General features: G+C 45.5%; 1 protein-coding gene across 1 annotated transcript in view; it reads left to right on the forward strand.

The window, feature by feature from the left end:
- Nucleotides 1–22,810, forward strand: part of CRB1 (crumbs cell polarity complex component 1) — a 153,826-nt gene that overhangs the window by 123,818 nt on the left and 7,198 nt on the right. Inside the window, exon 11 of the mRNA XM_043922940.1 lies at nucleotides 527–653. Coding sequence (XP_043778875.1) covers nucleotides 527–653 — 127 coding nt within the window. The remainder of the gene's footprint in view (nucleotides 1–526; nucleotides 654–22,810) is intronic.

Below are 22,810 nucleotides of genomic sequence, written 5' to 3' on the forward strand. Positions count from 1 at the left end.
AATAATCCAAAAGCCCCCAGAATACACCAAATACATTTTTCTGCTTCTTATGGGCTTTTCCCCTTCGCCTGGCACACTGATGCTTTAGAACCCTCACAGTTCCAATGGAGGTCTGCTCTGTAGACGCTCGGCTGAAAAAAAAAACACAGCTCCCTCTCTGGTCCCCACGTACCCCAATAAACCCAACTTTTACAAGGTGGCAACCACACCAACGCTCTTGAGGGGGAAATTGAAACTGACTTGTGCATGGCTCTGTTTTGCTTCGGTTTCTAAAGATTTGCACCTGTTTTCTCTTTCTAATTAACATTGTGTGTGTGTGTGTGTACACATTATTTTCATTAAAAGCAAAATCCCTGAAGGCATTTGGAGGGCTATCGCCCAGCTGTCGGGCACGCAGGAAGGGCGCGGGGATTGGCCGGTCCCACTGCGCTGGTCCGGGTGGGTAAGGCCGAAGCTCCCCCTCCCTGTTCACGTCGCGGCCAGCGTACTGAGCCGGGGCCCGGCCTCTGCTGTTTCTGTCTTGAAGGTGTGACATGGACATCGACGAGTGTGCGTCCGACCCCTGCCTCCACGGCGGCCGCTGTCAGGACCTGCGGAACGGGTTCCGCTGCGCGTGCCCGCTGGCCTTCGCCGGGCCGCGCTGCGAGCTGGACGTAAGCGGCCTCTCCTTCTACGTCTCGCTGCTGCTCTGGCAGAACCTCTTCCAGCTCCTCTCCTACCTCATCCTGCGCCTGAATGATGAGCCGGTGGTCGAGTGGGGAGACCAGGACGATTACTGACCTGCGTCTGAGCGCTCCCAAACCTGAAACCACGACTTTCAGGATATGCCTTGAAATTTAATCAATCATCTTGTAAACTAGGTTCAAGGCCTATTTTAAGCATGTTGCAAAGCACTTTATGAGTTTAGCAAATATTTACTTACTCTGGCTCTAAATGCAAAGCAATATTGTTCTCAGTACAAGCAGAAACGCCTCCTTTTCGAGAATATTGAGTATAAATACGCCATCATTCTAAGCGCGTCTGTATCTGAAGGACCCTTGCAGTGAGAGAATGCTTTCCCCCACACCTGCTCTTGTGGGCACTTTTTTAGTGTAAGTCACCCTCCCTCACCCTCATCCTCGCTCAGTCTTGTCCTTTCATTCTATTATTCAGGACACAACAGTTTGAAAATTACCGATTAATTTTTTTTTATCCATCTATGCGGTGTTGCCAGTTCTCCGGTAAGTTAAAAATATGTATAAAGGGAAAGTGGGGAATCTCATGAACTCCCTCAAAATGTAGAAGGAAACTTTTCTGATATAATTGGTATCAGTTCTCAAGTTACTCCTCACCAGTGTAATTTATAATTCCATAAAACCTTTCTTCCTCAGAAAAAATGACAGATAAAATCTTTTTCCATTTCTTTTTTCCTGCAGTACTTTCTATACAAATAACTTTTTGTTAATTGCTTATAAATTTATGAGCTTATTGACCTTCCTATCAAATTAACTAATCGCAATTGCTTTTCAATACATATTTTAAAAAGAAATACATGCTATTCTATAGGTATATACTGAAAAGACAATTTATTAAACTTGAATTTCCTGGAGGCCTATTTTTCTAAAATTTTCAAGTAAATTTATCCCCTTCAACTATATTTCTGAAGAAAAAACATACTACCTTTATTATAATCAAAATATATTTGGCATTATGTTTTTTTAATAAATAAATACCTGAAGTGATCGATTTACCAAGTAAATTAATAAGGTATGCAAAGATTAACATATTCTTGCTTAGCTTTAGTACAGTATATAACATATTAATTAGAATATAACTTGATTTACTAGTATTTTTATTGCTTCCACTGACTTACTGTCATTTATGCTAAGTATCTTTGTGTGGATATCCCTTCCCAAGGAGCCGTGATTAGTGTTTATTTAAAGGGAAAATAGGTTGATCTTATGGATTAGTTCAGAAAGCAGCTATAATAACAAAGGCCTGCCAAATATCATTTTGTAAATGCTTCTGTGTCTTTAGGAGTCGCTCTGGTTTAAAAATGTGAGGGTGTTTTATCCATTGGGCGGTATGCAATACTCATTTAGTTCTTTTTTTTTAAAAAATAAAATTGTTTTCCCGTGGAAATTACCAGGTAAATTTAAATATAGCATGACATCAAAACTACAAAGTAGTATACTATAAAAGCAAAGGAAATAAATTCCATCTTATTTTTCAATAGTTATAGAGGATTTTATGCAGCAAATTTCTGTGCTGTGAAGTGCTGGCAGGCCCTGAACTGGAGAAACGCATGTTGAAGTTTTCTTTCCTTTCTCCTCCCTACTCCCTCACCCCCAGGTATCACATGCTAACCCACCATCTCAACTGATCCGCTGCAAAGTTAGATTTCCCGACAAGAGACTTGGAGGAACCCTTCCTGTCAATATTTGCACTCCCAAATTATCTGAAGTAGCCATAAAATTGATTATAGCCAAAGACCACACATACAGTTTTCACATCTACTCCCTCTTGGGCATATCTGTAATTATGTACTTATAGGTCTTTCCAAATATAACACGTTTCCTTCCAGCTATGTTTCTGAGTCACTCACCATTTCTTTCTCCATACACTTCTAGCGCCTCTGTGGTCACCGTAATTGTCAGTTGCTTTTCTGTTTCCCAGCGCCTTGTCATATCTGACCTAAAAACCCTGTCCTTCTTCTCTGTCTTGTGTATTTTCAGTTGCGTTGTGTTCGACTACAGCTTTTGCACATTTGCACAGAAAAATAAAACCATTGTTTCTGTATCTCTACTCCTCATCTTCTGATATCTGTCTTTATTTGCCTTGACTGTGTCCTGCACGCTAAGATGGCCACAAGTCTGGTGCGTGCTCAGGTACACACACACACACACAAACAACCACACAGCAAACACAGAAGAACCTGTGTGATCGCCCTGAACTGGGGTCTCTTCCCCCAGACGTGTTCCTGCAGGTAGACACCTGTGCCCGTCTAGGTCAAAGTTCCACGTACATTCCCTCTGTGGCGGACATTTCTCTAGCTGGGATTCTCAAGTTGATTGTCCTTAAGTGTTCTTGCTGGGGATGCGCAGTGTCCCTGGTTAACCTGGCTCTTGAGAAGGGGCCGTCTCACCTGAGTGACAGAAATCCACACAGGCTCCTCTAGACCCCACCTCTGAAACAATAACCTGTAGTGGTTGAGTTAGAAATGTTTCATTTTGCTCATTTTTAAGGTTCAGCATTTGAACTAAATGAGGCTATGTGTCTATTTTTGGCCATGCCATTTCCTCCTGTGTGTGGAAGTGGTTTTTATCACCCTTCTTTTTGGAGAACAGGGAAAGTTGAGAAAATAGGGAGGTTTGGAGACTTCAGTGTTTTGACAGCACAGAAAGATGAATTTAACACTTCCGAGAACCTTCTCTGGGCCAGGGATTGTGATAAGCCTTTCATAAATACATATTTTTCACTGTAAGGGCAACCAATATCTCTCACCTTCCAAGTTACTCACTAAATTGTGTTTAAAGATCCCTTTGCCATATCTGAGCATTATAGCAGAAGTTGTTCAGCTTTAATTTTGCAAAATTTAAATGGAGCCCTTTGTGAGAATGGTGATACATAAAATTTGAGTTTAGTGATTTAGGAAGAATACCAGTGAAGAAACTATGAAAATTATTCTCAACTACCAAAATCATTAGTAATATGGACTATTTCATTTCTCAACTTTATTTTTTTATTTATTCAACAAATGCCTGATAAATACCTTCTATGTGCTGTGCCCTGGACTAGAGAATTCAACTGTAGATTAGACGCAGCACATGCCTGCAAGCTGAGGGTCTCATTGGGCATGTAGGTCAGCAGGGGAGGAGCATTCCTGGGTCAGTGTTAGGATGGAACTAAGAGGAATACAGAAGAGGGGCATTGTTACCTGGTCTTCAAGGCAGATGTAGAAGCAGTGACAGATTTTATTTTCTTGGGCTCCAAAATCACTGCATACGGTGACTGCAGCCACAAATGATGCTTGCTCCTTGGAAGGAAAAGCGGTGACAAACCTAGATAGCATTTTTAAAAGCAGAGACATCACTTTACTGACAAAGATCTGCATAGTCGAAGGTTTTTCCAGTAGTTATGTACAGATGTGAGAGTTGGACCATAAAGAAGGTTAAGTGATGAAGAACTGATACTTTTGAATTGTGGTGTTGGAGAAGATTCTTGAGAGTCCCTTGGACTACAAGAAGATCCAACCAGTCCATCCTATAGGAAATCAACCCTGAATATTCACTGGAAGGACTGACACTGAAGCTGAAGCTCCAATCCATTGGCCACCTGATGCGAATAATCAACTCATTGGAAAAGACCCTGATGCTGGGAAAGATGGAAGGCAGGAGGAGAAGGGGACGACACAGGATGAGATGGTTGGATGGCATCACCGACTCAATGGATGTGAGGCTGAGCAAACTCCAGGCGACAGTGAAGGAAAGGGAGCCTGGCATGCTGCTTGGCTCAGCATGAGGTCTCAGCGTGAGGTCTCAGAGTCGGACACGACTGAGCGACTGAACAGCAACACCACCCTCAGAGTCCACCCACGCTGTTGCAAATAGCAGGATCTCCTTCATTCTCATGACTACGTTGTTGCACACGGGATCTTCTTGGCTTCACGTGAGATATCTTGCTGAGGTGCATGGACTGTAGTTGTGGGGCACAGGCTTAGAAGCTGCTCAGCGTGTGGGATCTTAGTTCCCTGAGCACGAAGTGAACCTGTGCTCCCTGCACCGCCAGGTGATTCTTAACCACTGGACCTTCAAGGAAGTCCCCACAGATCATTTTAGAAAGCAAGTCTCCGTGTTACAAACCAGTTAACTCACCAAAAGACTCAAGGTGAATAATGAAGCTGATCATACCATGTTAACTATTATTTTCTTGAGTTATTCCTGTTGGTTTTTACTCAAGAAGAACTTTTAATATTGGTTTATTGATTAAAAATAGTCGTGATTAATGAAACAAAACAGTTAGTATGCAAGTGAATATCACGATGTTGTCTAGTTGAACATAACATGAATTTAGTTTCTCCCAATTTTTTTCAAGAATTGAATCTGTAGATTCTTATATGGACTTTCTTCTTGACTGACTTACATTGGCTTTGGGAAAAGAGGGTGCAGCTCACTGAATCCATTGCTGATCTTTTTTTGTGAGAGTAAATGTAGAAAACTGGGCACACTCCAGGGGATTTTATATTTGAACAAATTTAAATATCAAGAAAACTGACTTGAAATTGATACTGGTTTTTAATATTTTTCTACTTGAAACTTTCGTGATTCATATATGTGTTATATGAATATTATTTTCCTAAGCTTGATAGAAATAGAAAGAATTCTTTCCTTCTAAAACGGCATAAAGATCATGGCTCTAATCTTCTTCTCACATTGTAATTTCTGAGTCACAGATTGTTTCCTGTAGTATGGAAATCTATTGGAAACTAATTGTATAGAGGAAAGTAGTAACATATAATATAGTAGTAATATAGCTCCTCTGAAAACAATTAGGCTATTTGCAATGAAACATATTTAATCATTTGGAATACAATCATTTTATTGTCTGCCTGACTTTAGTTGCACATAAAATTCTGAATAATGTTGTTTTCACTCAATTCCCCTAACATTTTTTGATAGCAAGACTGAATAGCAAGACTGTTATGAAGGAGATTTGAGGTATCCATATACTTGTTATTCAAAGTGGCAAATTATGTATTAATTTTTGATGAATGACTGAAATCACTCTAGTTCCGTGCATGCTCAGTCAGGTCCAACTCTTTGTGACCCCATGGACTGTAGCCCACCAGGCTTCTCTGTCCATGGGATTCTCCAGGCAAGAATATTGGAGTGGGTTGCCATTTCCTCCTCCAGGGGATGTTCCCAACCCAGGGATTGAACCCCATCTCTTGAGTCTCCTGCATTGACAGGCAAGTTCTTTACCAACTATGCCATCTAGGAAGCTGAAAAAAACCTCAAGAAAACATTTATTTTAAAGCTCATATATTCCTTTGAAGTTTTCAATAGCCAGCATTGTATATATCATGTATAGTAGATAATGAATATTAATGAACCTACTGATATAACGAATGAAGAGTTTTTAAGATGAGTTCAGAGTGGCATTTTCTAACTTTGAGAACCGTGTGTGTGTGTGTGTGTGTATTAAGCCTGTTGAACAGTTATTAAGATACAAATGATGGTACATATTAAATACCGAAAATCTGTCCAGTTTTCCTACCAAATTCACAGAAGAGAAAGTCTAGTCTTGGTCGTTAGGAACCTCTTTGGTGACGGTAGGGTCTTGAGGATCAGTGATCCACACTTTCCACTGTGCTCAGTCACTTCAGTCGAATCTGACTCTTTGCGATCCCACGGACTGTAGCCCGTCAGGCTCCTCTGTCCACGGGATTTCCCAGGCAAGATTCCTGGAGTGTGTGCCATGCTCTCCTCCAGGGGGTCTTCCCCAGCCAGGGATCAAACCTGAGTCTCCCGCATCTCCTGAATTGCAGGCAGATTCTTTACCGCTGAGCCAGTGGGGAAGCCCACACTCAACAACAGAGTAACATTATTTCATCCAAGAACCAAATGCACAGAAACCGTATTATTCATGTTGAAGTGAAATTTGATATAAATTGGCTCTTTCCTGAACCGTTTTCCCAGAGGAAGCTTAGTTTCACAAAGACATGGGCGCTCACCTGTAACATAGTCACGTGGATACCCGGGGACAGTCTCAGGGCAGCCCTCCGGGATGTCTCTAATTTGACTTCCTCTTTGCTTTTAGGAAAGCATTCCATTTACAGCAGGATGGGCAGGGCCCCTCAAAACCAGTGATTCTGGAGAAGAGTGTAAGTTTTCTTCTCTTCAAATACGGGTGTGTTGAATCGTTAAAATTCATGTCCTTCACCTCCTCTAAACCCCAGAACAAGCTGATCACAGTTGCAACTTCAAAAAAAGACATTTTAGTGCAGCGTTGGTGGTATAGTGCTGAGCATAGCTGCCTTCCAAAAAAAGACATTTTAAAGAAAATGTTGTTCTTTGCTCTTTGAATTCTCATTTTATCCTTCTTGGCTGGGTGGAGTATATATGTTCTCAAAGTTGCCACTGAAACCTTCCTTTCTCTTCTGCCCTCCCCCATCAACACTGGGGGGCCTTCAAGCTCCCACACCTTCCCAGATACACCTCCGTTGTAACATATAATGATAACAACACTGATGGAGGTTATTAATTGTAGAGTCCTTCCTGTTGTAGAGTCCTTCCTGGAAGCCAGCCACTATTCCTGAGGTCTTCTCACACATTATCTTGATTATTTGTCACAAATGTCCCAAGACTTAGGTGACATTAATTTTCCCGTGTTACTGATGAGAACACAAAGTCCGAGGTTAAGTGCCTTTCTCGAGCAGATCCAGTTCAGAAGGCGCAGGACCCGTGTTCAGGTTCTGGGCCACGTGCCCCACATATGTGGGAACAATAGTGCAGACACCTTGGTTTGTCTGCCTAGTCCTCCGGCCTCTGAGCTCCTGGAAGGTTGTTTAACTCTGTAAGGTCTGGGCCTGGCAGCCCAGAGCAGGTGCTTCAGTCCTTACTGAAGGGGTGAATGGAGGGACGAAGGAATGGTGGGTGGCACGTGGTTTGCACAGAGGAGGGGAGGGCAGGGAAAGTTTCTCCCAGAAGACCATTGACCCAGGTCTTACAGAATGAGCAGGAATTTTCTTAGCAACCCAAAAAGCACATTTTCCCCAGATGTCTTTTTTTGCTTTGTTTGATTGTTTGTTGCCAAAGGGCTGATTAAATTGGTTCTCATAGAAGAAATTGTCACAAGTAAAGTTGTGTGCTGTTAGCAGAGAGCTCAGAATCCCAGGTTCTCACTCCTGTGGATGTGCTACAATGTGTTTACAATTACACGTGGCCTAGATGACCAGGCGTTTGTCTTTGTGTAACGGCGTCTTGATATTTCCAAGAGTCTGAGAAAGGAACCCTGAAGAGCAAGCATCAGAGCATCGAGTTCCTTCGGGGTCATGGGAGGAGGGTTAGAGGTCTGAGAGAGGCAGGAGATTTACAGCACTGACCCCAAAAGATGATAAACACTAGACAGGCTGTTGAAGAGCCCCAAGCAGTGAAAGAGGAAAAGGTGCTGAAGAAATTCAGGCGGTTCCAGGAGACCAGGAGGACCCCGGAAAGAGTTAGAGCTGTTCCCAAGGGGAAGGGTGCCTGACAGCTGCCCCGCGAGGGCAGGGATGGATGAAATGGCCAGTATTTGCCCCAAGAGCACCATTAGCAAGACCAACACTTAATCATTTTTTCACAGCACTGGTTTTCAGAAAAGCCTCTCGAAGAGATTTCCACTTGTTCCCCGCTTTCCGAATTCAGCTGAGCCTGAGGGGCTGAGCCGTCCACCCGCCTCCAGGTCACCCTGCCTCTGAGTCACCTCCGTCTCCCGAGACTGCTCCCGTGGGCTGAGCTGACGGGCCGGGCGTCCCAGCAGGAAGCCCAGAGTCCTGTCCTTTCACAAGGCCCACCTCGAGGCCGGGAACTGCTGAGCGGCTGCAGTCACTGCCCGCTGAGAGCCAAGGACGGGACCATAGCGTCAAACAGGCGTTTCTGCACCGTGTCTGAGAGTGGACAGGACGTGGAGTGAGGGAGCGGGATAGGGAACCAGGGAGATACATAATCCCTGCTCCGAGAACGTCAATAAAACAACAATCTGGTTTCAGAGGAGAAAGAGAAGCCACGAGACACGTTGAAAACAGCCCCTAATTTATGGTCCTGAGTGAAGGCACTGGATGAATTACAGAAGTTTGGTCACAGGGAGTTATTCCAAGAGGGGGAGTTTCCAAGGAGGTTATGGGAATTCGACTAGGCCATAAAACACGAGGAAGATTATTTGCAGAACAGAAAGTGGGAGCCCGTTCAAGAGAGAAGAAAGGTCAGGAGTAAAGATGCGATGGTGGGAACCAAGTTTGGACGATGTGAGGTACAAAGAGGGACCAGCCCTGGCGGGGATGCTGAAGGATGCTGGAAGTGGTGGGGTGTAAAATCGGATAAATTCAAGCGAGGGCTAGATTATGGATTAGATCGTCCAGCTTCTGTCTGAAACCCAGCCAGAGCAGGGAAGAGTCATTTCATAATAACCCGATTTGAGCTGGCACCACGCTGTACTCTAAATTATTTTCAATAGATTGTGATTTTCCATGGGCTGCCCATCACTCTGATTAAAGGGTTCCCTTCCACCAAAACAGTAGCACCTTTCTTTAATGATGATTTTATTTGACTGAGGGAAACACCTCAGTGATATTCTCAGACTTATTCTTTCCTATTGGAACTCAAACTAATACAAACTGCTCCTTGTTCAAGATGTTCCTTTTTTTTCCTTTAAATTATATTGTTAGGGCAGGAAATTTTGTTGAATAGGTCTGGTTGGGGGGTTGGTTTTTCTCTAACTTATTAAAGGCACATATTCTTTAACCTGATTTTTTATTTCTGCTAATTAAAAATTTCTCTAGGCATAGTTCTGGGTTACCAAGTTTTGCTTTAAGCATCTTTTTTTTTCCCCAAAAAACTTCATTTGAATCTTTCTAAAGTTCTTTTTTGTTAATTGAGGATTTTTCAGGCCTGTGATGCTCTCCCCCCTTTTTCTCAAAGGACCAAAGGCATGTTTTGGTCTGAGGAGGTTCAAGTTTAATCAGATTAAGTCTCCCTTCTCCAAAAACTGAGCAAATTCCCTGGATCAGCACCACGAAAAAGATTCTTTGAGGCAATAGACTAATGAGGCTATCATTCATCATCTTCAAGTATGTAAAATTAAGAAAGGCATTTGCTCACTTTTTAAAATGTCCCAGTTATGCAAATCATGATAAAATAGACCAGGATGGGGATGAAAACTGTTAGCTGCTCAGTCGTGTCCAACTCTTTGCAACCCCATGGACTGTAGCCCGCCAGGCTCCTCTGTCTATGGAATCTCCAGGTAGGATCACTGGAGTGGGTTGCCTTTCCCTCTCCAGGGGATCTTCCCGACCCAGGGACTGAACCCGCGTCTCGTGTGTTGCAGATAGATTCTTTTCCGTGTGAGCCACCAGGGAAGCCCCGAGATGGAAGTGATCGGAGCATTTCTGTGGTTAGAGCAATTTGTTTTCAGAGTTAGGGAAGCCGGAAGTTTCTGAAGGAGGACCATCAACTACCCAGGGAGAGTCACCCCCTCAGGACACGGGAAGCCCACTGGCTCAGGCGCCTGCTGACCAGGGCCCTCCCGTATCTCTTTCACCACGATCTGGGCCTTCGCTGATGTTGAGCTATCCTGATGACCGCAAATGTGCCATGAATAGAACTTCATTTAATCTTAACATCAGCAGGAAGGTTCCTGACACTTGATGGATGCTAAGGCCCAAATGAGTTAAATGATTTACTCAGACTCATCACTGATTTTCCTCCAAAAGATTATCTTGGGTTTCTATTTCCTCATTTATAAAACACAACACCTGGAGATTTTTTCAGCAGACTACCTACCTGAATATCTTAGAGATGTTAGCGTTTCTTAATTATAAAATAGAGGTTTGAAACAGATAGCATTATATATAGATCCACTCCAGTATTCTTGCCTGGAGAATCCCATGGACAGAGGAGCCTGGCGGGCTATAGTCCATGGGGTCACAAAGAGTTAGGACCGACTGAAGCAACGTAGGACACATACATGCAGTTGTATAACTTTGCAGAAATGCAAGTTTTTCACGAGACAGACTATTTCCAGGTAACTCTGGAATGTTTTGAACATTTCCAGGGAGACTATGAAAAATGTAAATGTAAATCTTGTAAACAAACATTGTTGTATCTGCTCTGGGGCCCCCATGGAATCCAGAATAACCTATTTGTTTTTACGATTAAGTCCTGTGAATGCTAAAGATACTCACAGTGGGCAGTATGTAAATTATTCTAATTTGCAGCTTCCTGAGGGTAGTGGTCCTATATGTTTGAACTGGGATAATTCCACCACTACTTAAATTACCAAAGTAAATGTCCTTGAATTATAGTAACCAATATAAGCATCTTGCCTGGAGAATCCCGTGGAGAGAGGAGCCCGGTGGGCTATAGTCTATGGGGTTGCAAAGAGTGAGACCTGACTGAAGCAACTTAGCACACACGGATGCCACTTAAATAAATAGATGCTCTTGAATTATAGTAACCAATGTAAGCATCCCTATTTCACACTGTATTTGCAGAGCCCTACGTGATGACTTTAAGCTTCCCAGTCACCGCGTGGGGTAAGCTCAGGAGGTCCAGGTTCTGTGTCACTGTGCATCATCCGTCTCCTGCCTTGGGACAGTAATGGTGGGTGTTTGGCTGGCAGGGGTGGGCTCCTCCCATGTGCACCTTTGTGCAGAGGTGTTCTGCGATGTGAGGAGCCTGGGGGGCTCTTCGTGAGCATCACACAGGCAGGTGCCTTTCCAGAGGGCAAAGCATTTGAGTGGCTCCCTGTTCAAATAAAATATCTGGGGAGGGAAGAGCTGGCTGGGTCCTGTGTGTTGACTCACACGGCCCTGTGGGCTGGAGTGGATTTGATGAGGACACCAACCTTGGTCCAGTTCCCTTTTCAGGATTTGTTCACGGATGTCCTCATCAAACCAGCCCATCCTAAAGGAAGTCAACCCTGATTCTTCATTGGAAGGACTGATGGTGAAGCTGAAGCTCTAATACTTTGGCCACCTGATGTGAAGAGTCGACTCATTAGAAAAGACCCTGATGCTGGGAAAGATTGAAGGTGGGAGGAGAAGGGAGCGACAGAGGATGAGATGGTTGGATGGCATCATCGACTGGATGGACATGAGTTTGAGCAAACTCCAGGAGTTGGTGATGGACAGGGAGACCTGGCGTGCTGCAGTCCATGGGGTTGCAAAGAGTCGGACATGACTGAGCAGCTGAACTGAACTGTCCTCATCCCAATGGTCATGGGTTGCAGTCACAATGACCAGCTCCTGCTGAGTTCTCCCAGTTCAAAGTGAGGTCCAGGTAGGTCTTGATGCTGTCTTCCAACCAGGCCGTGCTCTCTTCCTGACAAGTAAGCTAAGTGTCACCTGGATAGATCAGGCACTACCCGTCACCTATGTCCAGTTCGCTTTTGCATTTGTTTTACAGTGCTATCTAATTTGTCGACTCAGCCAAAAAGAATTTGAGCACCTGCAATGTGTTATGAACTTTGAAGTTGATAGAAGAGAAGAGGATGCTATATTCTGTTTGAATACTGCTTTCTAAGTATAGAAAAGTATAGATCTTGAAAGCACACATTAAGACATAAGTATAGTATGCGATGTGGAGAAGGCAATGGCACCTCACTCCAGTCCTCTTGCCTGGAAAATCCCATGGATGGAGGAGCCTGGTGGGCTGCAGTCCATGGGGTCGCGAAGAGTCAGACATGACTGAGTGACTTCACTTTCACTTTTCACTTTCATGCATTGGAGAAGGAAATAGCAACCCACTCCAGTGTTCTTGCCTGAGAATCCCAGGGACGGCGGAGCCTGGTGGGCTGCCGTCTATGGGGTCACATAGAGTCAGACACGACTAAAGTGGCTTAGCAGCAGCAGCATAGTATGTGATGAACCATAAGAATCCATAGCCGAGAATATGCCAATTAGAATTTTTGCCACACAAATTCAGAGTATGTTCTTATAAACAAAAGCAGGTAGACTTTATAGCATTTGGTGCACGGGCAATGCTGCCATCCTTGATTTTGTACATGGTAGTGTGGGACAAGCTTCCCAGGTGGCTCAGTGGCGCAGAATCTGCCTGCCAACACAGGAGATGTAGGAGACTCTGGTTCCATCCATGATTTGGGAAGATCCCCTGGAGGAGGAAATGGGAACCCACTCCAGTATTCTTGCCTGGAGAATCCCATGGACAGAGGAGCCTGGAGGGCTACAGTCCATGGAGCTGCAAAGAGTCAGACACGACTGGACACATTATGTGTCAGATTTCTATGGGCAGTAATGTGCCATTGGAGTGAGACAGCTTAAGTGCATTTGAGGGACTCCTGTATCATCATCCTCTTCCACTGGCATTTATTGAAGGCAGGAACTGTAAATCATGCTTATATACTTTATATAGAGAAAAAGATGCATGCACGTTTTCATGTAAACAATGCTGAGGCCATTTTTTTAAATCTACAAGAAAATTGGTGCTCCTATATAATAATTTTGAAACTTAGTGTCTCAAAAATGTTAGTCAATCTGTCGTCTCCAACTCTTTGTGGCACTTTGGACTGTAGTCCGCCAGGCTCCTCTGCCCATAGGATTCTCCAGGCAAGAATACTGGAGTGGGTCGCCATGCCCTTCTCCAGGGGATCTTCCCAACCCAGGGATTGAACCCACGTCTCCTGCATTGCAGGCAGATTCTTTACCAGCGTCTCAAAAGGAGTATGAAAACCGCTCTGTCATTCGCCCAAACTCATGAAGACCTTAAATCCTTTGTCAATGGGTGAAACGTGAAAAGCCCCCTTCAGCTTGCCCCTAAGTGTTGCCCAGTGTCCTAAAAACATCACGGACTCCTTCATTCGGGCAGAGGCAGAAGAAACAGTATGTTCTGGGAAGCTAGGTATAAGTGCTTCCGGAAGGATTAACTTCTTTTACTTGGAAACTAGCAAATGGACGCTCAGTTTTTAATTATAAATTTTAAACTTTCCATCACAGTCAGTTGTGCTGATGTTAGTCAAACCTAATCCAGGCATTGATTCAAGAACCTGCTGATGGAGTAAAAAAAAAAATACATGGAAACTCGTTAACAAGAAGCTCAGTTATCTGCATCTCAGCAAGTCAGGCCGGAGTGTCACGTTAATCTGCTGAGCTCAGGCAGCCCAGAGCCAGAGGAGACCGCCTCCTCTCCTTCGCTGTTAATATTTACAGTTGGAAGCAATACCTGGCTGCGATCTGAGTGCTGTGCCTCCAAAGGCAGTTGTTGGCTTGATACCTTATTTTCTGACACTGCAAAGCGAGGAAACAGCTACCTTCTTAATCATCGCCTGATAACGTTGTGTTAAAACCAGAGGGTAGCACAAGGGCTGTTTCATGCAAGCAACAACCCTGGGAGATTTTTCTGTGTTGCTTTGTTTTTTGATAGACATGCTGGGCTGTTAAAAGCATAGGACTGAAAGTTGTGAATTAGGGGTCCCTTTCTTTGTTCTTCCACTAAATTTTTCAGCGTCTATGCAGGCACTCTTTAGAGAGACAGCTTTGCTCCCAGATAGCCGCCGTGTGCCAGGTGCCTTCCTAGAACTCACAGACAAAATGCTTCCACCCATCAACCTACTTTGTCGGAGCTTATTCTGTCATGCAAAGTCCTAAAAAATTAGACCAACACTGGTAAGCAGAGAAGCGCTGCTGATTATGTAAGCACTGTCCATAGCAAGAGATCTGAATATAAAATAACTATTATTACTCATCTCTCAGTGGGTAAATATGTTGAATAAGGGGAACTTAGTTGAAATTCAGGGTAAACTTAGGGTTATATCTACACAGTGCTCGAACCAGGATGCATCTGCGTATAAGTGAACAAACCTGGACGATTTGGATACCAGATCTGCTGCTTAAGCAATTCATTACTTGGGACAAATTGCTTAAAAGATCTTTTAATTAAGGGCAACGATCTCTGTATCCTTAGACAATTGTGAAGATTAAACTGAGACAGCATGGCAGAGGCCAGGGACATATTAAATCCTCAGGTTTTAATTACTTTTCCTTTTTCCCCTGCTTCCCACCTTTCAGCTGGAGAAGGAAATGGCAACCCACTCCAGTATTCTTGCTGAAGAATCCCATGGACAGAGGAGCCTGGCTGGCTACAGTCCATAAGGTCACAAAGAGTCAGACGTGACTGAGCGACCGAGCAGGCACACCCCACCTTTTTGTTCCGAAGTATCAATATTTTACAGCTGATCTCATTGTAGAAAATGGACTGGATATTGAACAGGTGAATTGCCTGGGTGGAATGCACAAATAATCAACAACCTAGTCGTCACGTTTGTATTAGAAATAATAGATTTATTCCACGTTCCTAAGACCAGGGAAAGAGCCCTACAAAACAGTAGCAAAGAATCATTAATATAAGAGAACAATGAAACCAGTGGGTAGAGGGCCAGCCTGTGAGAAACTCTCAGGATGAAAATGCCTCCTAACACGGAGGTGATTCCTCCCCAGGTCTGCCTCACAGAGGAGCGCTGGGCTGAGGTGAGCCGTGTTGTGACTTTTTCTTGTTCCGGAGTCGTAGCTACTCCTGGAGTCGTTAAATCAGAGCAGATGGCTTCCTTTTACACCCCGCACCGTCAGTGGAATGTAAATGTTTCTCCTCACAGCAACAAGAGTCCCGAGGCTGTGTGTTTAATCTGCGCTCTGCGAGCAGAGTGACCCTGAAAAGAACACGGGTGCAGAGCCAGCCTTTGGAGGGTTGGCAGCCGTCCTCGTAAACAGAACCGGGGAGGATTTCACAAGCCTGGTGACTAATCACGGTTTGCTTCCCGGGGCTCTTAATAGAGCCACGTCCCTGAGGACAAGTCATCTAAATGGTGGTGGAACAGAAAAGTTATAGACTCAAGGGAACTAGTCTTTAAGGGAGGGAGAGGAGTGTTAGTCTAGGGTCTGGGAAAAAGAAGCAAAGAGACTGAAGACGCTTAGTTTACAGCCCGAATTCTCAGTTCTCAATCTCTTTGGGGGTTTAGCAAACAAGTTTTCCGTATGTTTCAGATTATTCAAGTTAGTAAGGGGGATAGTCTTTGGGCAATTACTCCAAACTTCAGGGGAAAAAAAATGAATGTAAATAATTAAAACTTCAATATGACATAGAATATGAGAAAATACAGCATCAACAAAGACAATCCAGAGAAAAGTTTTACACTTTTGGAATATTAGCAGGAAATTATTGAACCAGAATGCAATTAAATAAATTAGCTGGGTTATCTTATTTCTTCTTTAAAAGGTCTCTGAACTGGGTAGGCAGCAGAGAATCTGATCTCCATTTTATTAAAACGTCACTAGAAATTAGTCAGTGGTAACAGGAGGGGAGGGCGTGATCTGCCCTTTGAACCCTCTGTAGGGAAGGTAGAGAGCTTCTCAGGCAAGGATCTCCTTGATTGTTTCAAAAGGTGACACAGGCTTGTCGAAGATCATAATTACTGTGTCCAGACATGTTGTTGTTCAGTCGCTCAGTCGTGTCCAACTCTTTGTGACCCCATGGACTGCAGCATGCTAGGCTTCCCTGTCCTTCACCATCTGCTGAAGTTTGTTCAAACTCATGTCCACTGAGTCGGTGATGCCATCCAACCATCTCATCCTCTGCCACCTCCTTCTCCTCCAGGCTTCAGTCTTTCCCAGCATCAGGGCCTTTTCCAATGAGCTGGCTCGTCACATCAGGTGTCCATACACTTGGAGCTTCAAAAATATAAAGTAACCATCGCAGCTAGAATCTGACCTCATTTTATAACGGGCTGTTAGATTCTATACTCTCTTAATACATAGAGACAGGCTCACTGTGGTTCAGCAAGGCTTTTAGTTGTTGTTGTTTAGTTGCTCAGTCACGTCTGACTGTTTGTGACCTCAAGGACTATAGCCCACCAGGTTCCTCTGTCCATGGTATTCCGCCGGCAAGGATACTGGAGTGGGTTGCCATGCCCTACTCCGGGGGATCTTCCCAACTCAGGTATCAGACTCGGGTCTCCTGCATTGACAGGTCAATTCTTTACCACTGAGCCACCGAGGAAGCCAGGGTTTTTAGACTAAGTGTTAAATGCTGTTAGACTTTATTTTTGTCTCTCCAAGAAGGAAGACTGTCCATGCCTCAATATTAATTTAAGCAGATCACTATCCCCAGATGCATTTGGGTGCATTTAGGTAGACTATTAGCAATGTCAGACATAAGATTTTTGTGTTCATGTTTGTGTTTTAATTCTGCCATTGGTAAAACCTATAGAACTTTACCAAAAGGCTTTTTTGGAATCTGAAAGCTTGACTTCTGAAAGAACTCTGTGTTCTGAAACTAAATGCTACTTGAACCAGCCTTCCCAATATGAAGGTTTCTATCTTCGCTGGAGGTAAGATACCCTGGTGTTTTAAGTGGCAACAAGCTCAAAGATTTAAGAATGCTTGCTTCGGATCTGGCCAGCTTCAGCGTGGCAGGCTTCTTGCCTGTTTAGACATAGCAATTCTCAAGTGATTTCGAAGGGAGAAGCTATGCCCCGAAAGACTTCTCATTAAAGCATGCAATCCAGCTTTCATCTTCTGTGAGGCCAACTCTGAAACTGAAAGTCTGGTCAGTTGATGTAAACCAACAGTGACAATAGAAATAGCTACTTCTGAGATTATTTAAGAGAAGTTACAGGACATCCATCCACGAAACACTGGAAGGTAGGGTTTTTATTTCTATGTTTGCTTTTTAAAATAAGAATAGAGTAAATGGCACAATAGATTATATAAACAAGGCCTTCAATGACAAGCTGTCAGAGTTAAAGTGATGTATTTCACACGGGTGACTTGACGCCACTCTTTATCACCTACACAGGGGGAAGCCAATTTGAGTCTGATCAATAAAATACAGCCTCCAGGGCTGGGCCTGGGGCACAGCTGACCTCGTGAGGCAGAGCCCAGTGACTTGGCACCCACCTCTGCCGGGACCCCACAGGCCCTGGCCCCGGTGCCATCTGGGGGAGGTCGGACATTTAAGCTCCATTTGATGAATAAACGCGGATGTGGGTATGTCAGAGGAGGCGTGGCAGTCCGTCTTCGCGCTCCACTAATTTAATGCGGGTGTGAGGCATCAGTGGCGCTGGTTATTCTGAAGCTGGATTTACTGCCATCTCACAACTGTTGAAAATTAAACTACATGTGCTGCAAGTTAGGGGTTTCCAGGGTATCTCATTATAGAGGCTGTTTTCTTTTTCATTTTTTTTTTTTCAGAGGCTGGAATCTTTGCTGCATTACAGAGGGAGCGATTTGAATGTCGACTCGGACCAAATAGCTTTCTGATAAGTTGGCCATAAATCCTCAGCAAAATAAGCTTGGTGTTCTCAGCGTATCTGTTAGCTTTTTGATCATTTTTATGGCTTTCCTTTTGCTGGTCAAATTATCCTTATACGCCCCTAAAGCCCCCCTGACATGGATTAAGCCGACACAAACCAATAGACCTTCATTACTCTAGCAACTGGTTTTGATTTGCGGGCAATAAATATGGTGACATAGACTAGATTACCTCTGCCAAAAAAGAAAGGACATGTGATAAGCCATAAGCATGTAGGGGATTCAGCTCTCTCTTTTACTGCCTAATGTGAGAATGAATCAATAGCAGCTTTTCACCAACTGAAGAAAGTTGGTAAGAAGGACATAATCTGAGTGCGGAAGGGGCCCAAGGTAAAGCCTTTAGATAGCATCACCGACTCCATGGACATGAATCTGAGCAAACTCTGGGAGATAGTGGAGGACAGGGGAGCCTGGCATGCTGCAGTTCACAGCGTCATAAAGAGTCAAATACAACTTAGTGACCGAACAACAACAGCTTTTAGGTTAAGAAGGATGGTGCCAGGAGATGGTGAGAAAGACCATGAACGCCCACCACGTGCCTGGCACTGTGTTAGGTTCCGGCAGGGGGTGGTTAGGGCCAACTCCATGATGAAACTGGCGTGTGATGTGATCCATGAACATCTCAGTGTCTGGAAGGGGAGATAAAACCATTGATGGGAACAAGATTTACTGGGCAGTAAAATTATAGCAGAGAGAGAAATCAACAAGACCTGTAGTAGTAGAGGAACAAACAGTGAAAGAAGCAAGATCTGCAAACTGGGGGTTTAGAGGAATTACTTTCACCATAACCATCATTTTTAAAAATATTACTTTTCCAAGATTTGGGGGAAAAAAATGAAAGTCAAAGAAAATCAGGAAAAAAAAAATGCTGTGAACACACGCATGCCCTTCACCCAGTTACAGCCACTTTTTTAGGGTTTTGCTCCCTTTCTCACCTCTGGGTACATAGGTTTTTGCCCTTTCTTTAGAATGCAGGGTGCAGATGTTGTAACATTTTGCTTCCATGCTAAGTCACTTCAGTCGTGTCCAACTCTTTGCGACCCTATGTTTACCACTAAATATTTCAGCAAATGTCTCCAAAGAAATAGGACTTCCTTCTGCAACTGCATATACTAATGTGAGTGTGCTGGCCCTCAGTCGTGTCTGCCTCTTTGTGACCCCGTGGGCTGTAGCCTGCCAGGCTCCTCAGTCCATGGAACTTTTTAGGCAAGAATACTGGAGTGGGTTGCCGTTTCTTCCTCCAGGGTATCTTCCTGACACAGGGATTGAACCAGAATCTCTTGAGTCTCCTGCACTGGCCGGCAGATTCTTTACCACTGCGGCCATCTGAGAAGTCCATATTACTAGTACAACATTCAAGAAGTTGACCATCTCATATACTACCCATGTTCAGATTTCTCTAATTGTCCCCAGTTGCCCTTTAGATTTATTTATTTATTTTGATCCAGAATACAGTCCGTTGCATTTAATTGTCATTTTAGCATCATTTAACCTCAGAAGTCCCCAGGCCCTTTTAACTTGTTTGCTGGATATTCTCTTGCTTTTGAGATGTTGTATAAAATCAACTGGCATACTTATCAGTCACCTTCTAAAAATCTATGCTGCTACTGCTGCTAAGTCACTTCTGTCGTGTCCGACTCTGTGCGGCCCCATAGACGGCAGCCCACCAGGCTCCCCCGTCCCTGGGATTCTCCAGGCAAGAACATTGGAGTGGGGTGCCATTGCCTTCTCTGGAAAATCTATAGACAATAGCAAAAAGAAGGGGTAGAAAGAAATTTAAGTCCTTCTGGGTCCTACAAAACCCTGGTCAGTAGAGGACTCCTGGCATGTGAGGCTGATGCGATTCTGATAAGAGGTGTAGGTCAGACGCGCTGGGAAAGAACCCACAGAGAATATATAGAAATTGCTCTTGCGATTCTGGCCTCCGCTTCGCTGAGGGAGGGGAGAGACGCTTCCTGGAGCAGACTCGGGGTGGGTGACATCTTCCGGACCCGTGACCGCTGCTTCTCTCACGGGGGGCTCTGCAGAAGCCAGAAGCACGGCCCCCACCAGCCTCCCAGGCGAGCAGGAGAGGCTGCCACCTGCTCCCCTTCCCGAAGGATCTGTTTCCTTCTGCTTTCGGCGCCTTTCCTTACCTCGTTCTCCTCGCAGCTACCTTTAAGAAGACTGGGAGATGTCAGGAAGTCCACCTTCTCCCCCTTTTCCTTTCTTTGGCCCTGGCCTCGACCAGAGCCCCCCTCAAGTGAACTGCGGTGGTCTGTGTAGCCACCCCCGCCTGGTACCATCACTCCACGGTCAGCTCTAGCAAGACAGTGCCCGCACCTTTGGGTTCTGCGTGTCCAGGGCCCAGTGACGGAGAAAGCATCAGTAACCACACATGAGCGCGTGAATGAGCGCACGAACAGCTGCGTGCACGAAGGTCCCCCCCCAGCAGAGCTCCTGGCTGCAGAGAAGTCTTCCCACCACTGGAAAGGATGGAATTGATGAGTTGGACAGAGCCATGGACACAAGTGGGTGAGTCGGGAACGACTGATCAGCCACTCTGTGCAGAGCACTGCACTTTGCGTGTTGGAAAGTTCCAGAGGAAACAGATTCCCATCTTTGCAGGTCTGAGCGGAGGGGTGGAGGGGGCCTAACCCTTCGTGATCAGGGCGGCACGTTCAAGTGCACGGGGCAGGTCACGCAGGGCAGGCGGGGTCACAGGTCTTCTCAATACTGCTGAAGCCCCTGGCTCTGCTGATGGAGACACAGGTCCCGGAAGGGGGGCCCCGAAGGGTCCCCAGGGGCAATGCAGAGGGCAGCCAAGCCCAGGGGTGCTCTGAATAGAGGAAGGGTCTGCAGAAGGGGTCAGGGAGGAGGTTCCTATTCAAAAAAGGGCTGGTCACTTTGCCGGAGAGCAAGGTGCTAGGGCGGCTGCAGCTGATTCCTTGACCAGGAAATGGAAGCAAATTTTTAAAATAAAACGTTTATAAAAAACATTTATTTATTTATCTTTGGCTGTGCACGCAGGCTTCCTCTAGTTGCAAGTAGCGGAGGCTACTCTTCCTTGCGGTGTGAGGGCATCTCATTGTGGTGGCCGCTCTTGTCATGGGACACGGGCTCCAGATCATAGCTCAGCAGTTGTGATCCCCGGGCTTAGTTGCTTCGCAGCCTGTGGGGTCTTCCTGGACCAGGGGTTGAACCTGTGTCTCCCACATTGGCAGGCAAATTCTTTACCCCTGGACCACCAGGGATGCCCCCAGAGAGCTGTGACTTAAAACTTGGCAGTTTAAATCTGACACGGTTAGTACTGATGTGGTTAGCCTCATAAGCCTCCCACCCAGATAAGCAAGCTCATTGTTTTGTTTTTTTTCTTTCTGTAGCTGAATGGTGTAGATTCTAGGGCCAGAAGGATTTGCTAGAGAACAGTTTAAGCACCCATCTAAAAGTGTCTTAAACCAGGTTGTGACCATGGGGATGAACGAAAGGGAAATCCCAGTGGAAGGCCAGGCAGCTGGATTCTGAGCGGACCTGAGCAAGGGAATGAAGATGGACAGGGCAACCGACTGACAAACTCAAGTGTGAGCAACTCACCCCAAGTCTTTGGTTGGAGCCCACTGTTCTCTGGAATGCAGAGATAGAGAGAGGAGAGAAAAAAGGAAAGGAAGTTTGACTGTCCACCCAGGTTTTCTGAGAGCAAAATGGGCCACGACAATGTCCAGGGGGTCACCTACCAGAGACAAAAAGACTGTTCAACACGTAGGAAAGGATTACTATTATTTTTTTTAAAAAGATCTCTCATTGCTCCTGCTCCTGTCACCTGACGACGTTCCCGTCCGGGCTCCAGGGACGGGAGAAGCTGGGAGCAGACGGGTTGTCTGTGGTTGATTCCACAGAAAGGAAGAGTCAGCAAGTGTCTTCAGGTCCCCTTCACCCCTTGACCATGTGGTTCCCGATCTGCCCCCTCGGGTCTGCCCGTAGCCCCTCCGAGGTGCACCCACCCTTCAGCAGAGTCAGAGAGCGGCCGCCTCGTCCTCCGCGGGACACAGGCTGGGGTGGGGGCGGTCCTCCTGCTGGACCCCAGCGGGGAAGCTCTGTGTGCTGGGCCAGCCTTTCTGCCCAGTGGCACTCGCAACGGGGTCCCTGGGGGACAGAGGCCAGTCCAGGTGCTGGGGAGGCAGAAGAATGGGGCTGCCCCTGATGGAGCTTCCACTCTTGGAGGAGGGACAGCCCTGACCTGTGTATGTGTCATGGGGCATGACGTGCCGGGATGGATGAAGCTGGCAGCAGTCAACGAGGGCGACCAGCGAAGGCGACAGGAAGCGACGATCCCCACCTATCAGCCAGGCATGTTTCTCTGCCTACAGCATCTGGTGACCCCGACCCTGAGCAGACAAAGGGCCGCGATTATCTGCACGCAACAAATTTGCAGCAACATCATGAAACCTGAGTTGGGGCCACTGGGATTTGGTTCTTACATGAGGCAAAGAGAGAGAAGTTTTATTCACAAGGCCTTGCGTTCCAAGGAAAACAATTATATCACTGAAACCACCTGCTCAAGGAGAGAGAAATATGAAAGCAGGGTCTCCAGACTCCTAGCTGCATCGATGCTTCTGCTGAAAATCTGGCGTCCTCATCGGAAAGAGCCTGTGGGACATCAGGAGACGGATTCCAGGCCCAACCCTGGATGGACGGGGCGGGGCCTGCTGGCTCCCCACCGAACTCCAGATGCTGCTGGGCTCACTCAGAGGATGTGTTCAAGGACCGTGTGCTGAA

The sequence above is a fragment of the Cervus elaphus genome, chromosome 14, assembly GCF_910594005.1.
Source record: "Cervus elaphus chromosome 14, mCerEla1.1, whole genome shotgun sequence".
Lineage (NCBI taxonomy): Eukaryota > Metazoa > Chordata > Mammalia > Artiodactyla > Cervidae > Cervus > Cervus elaphus.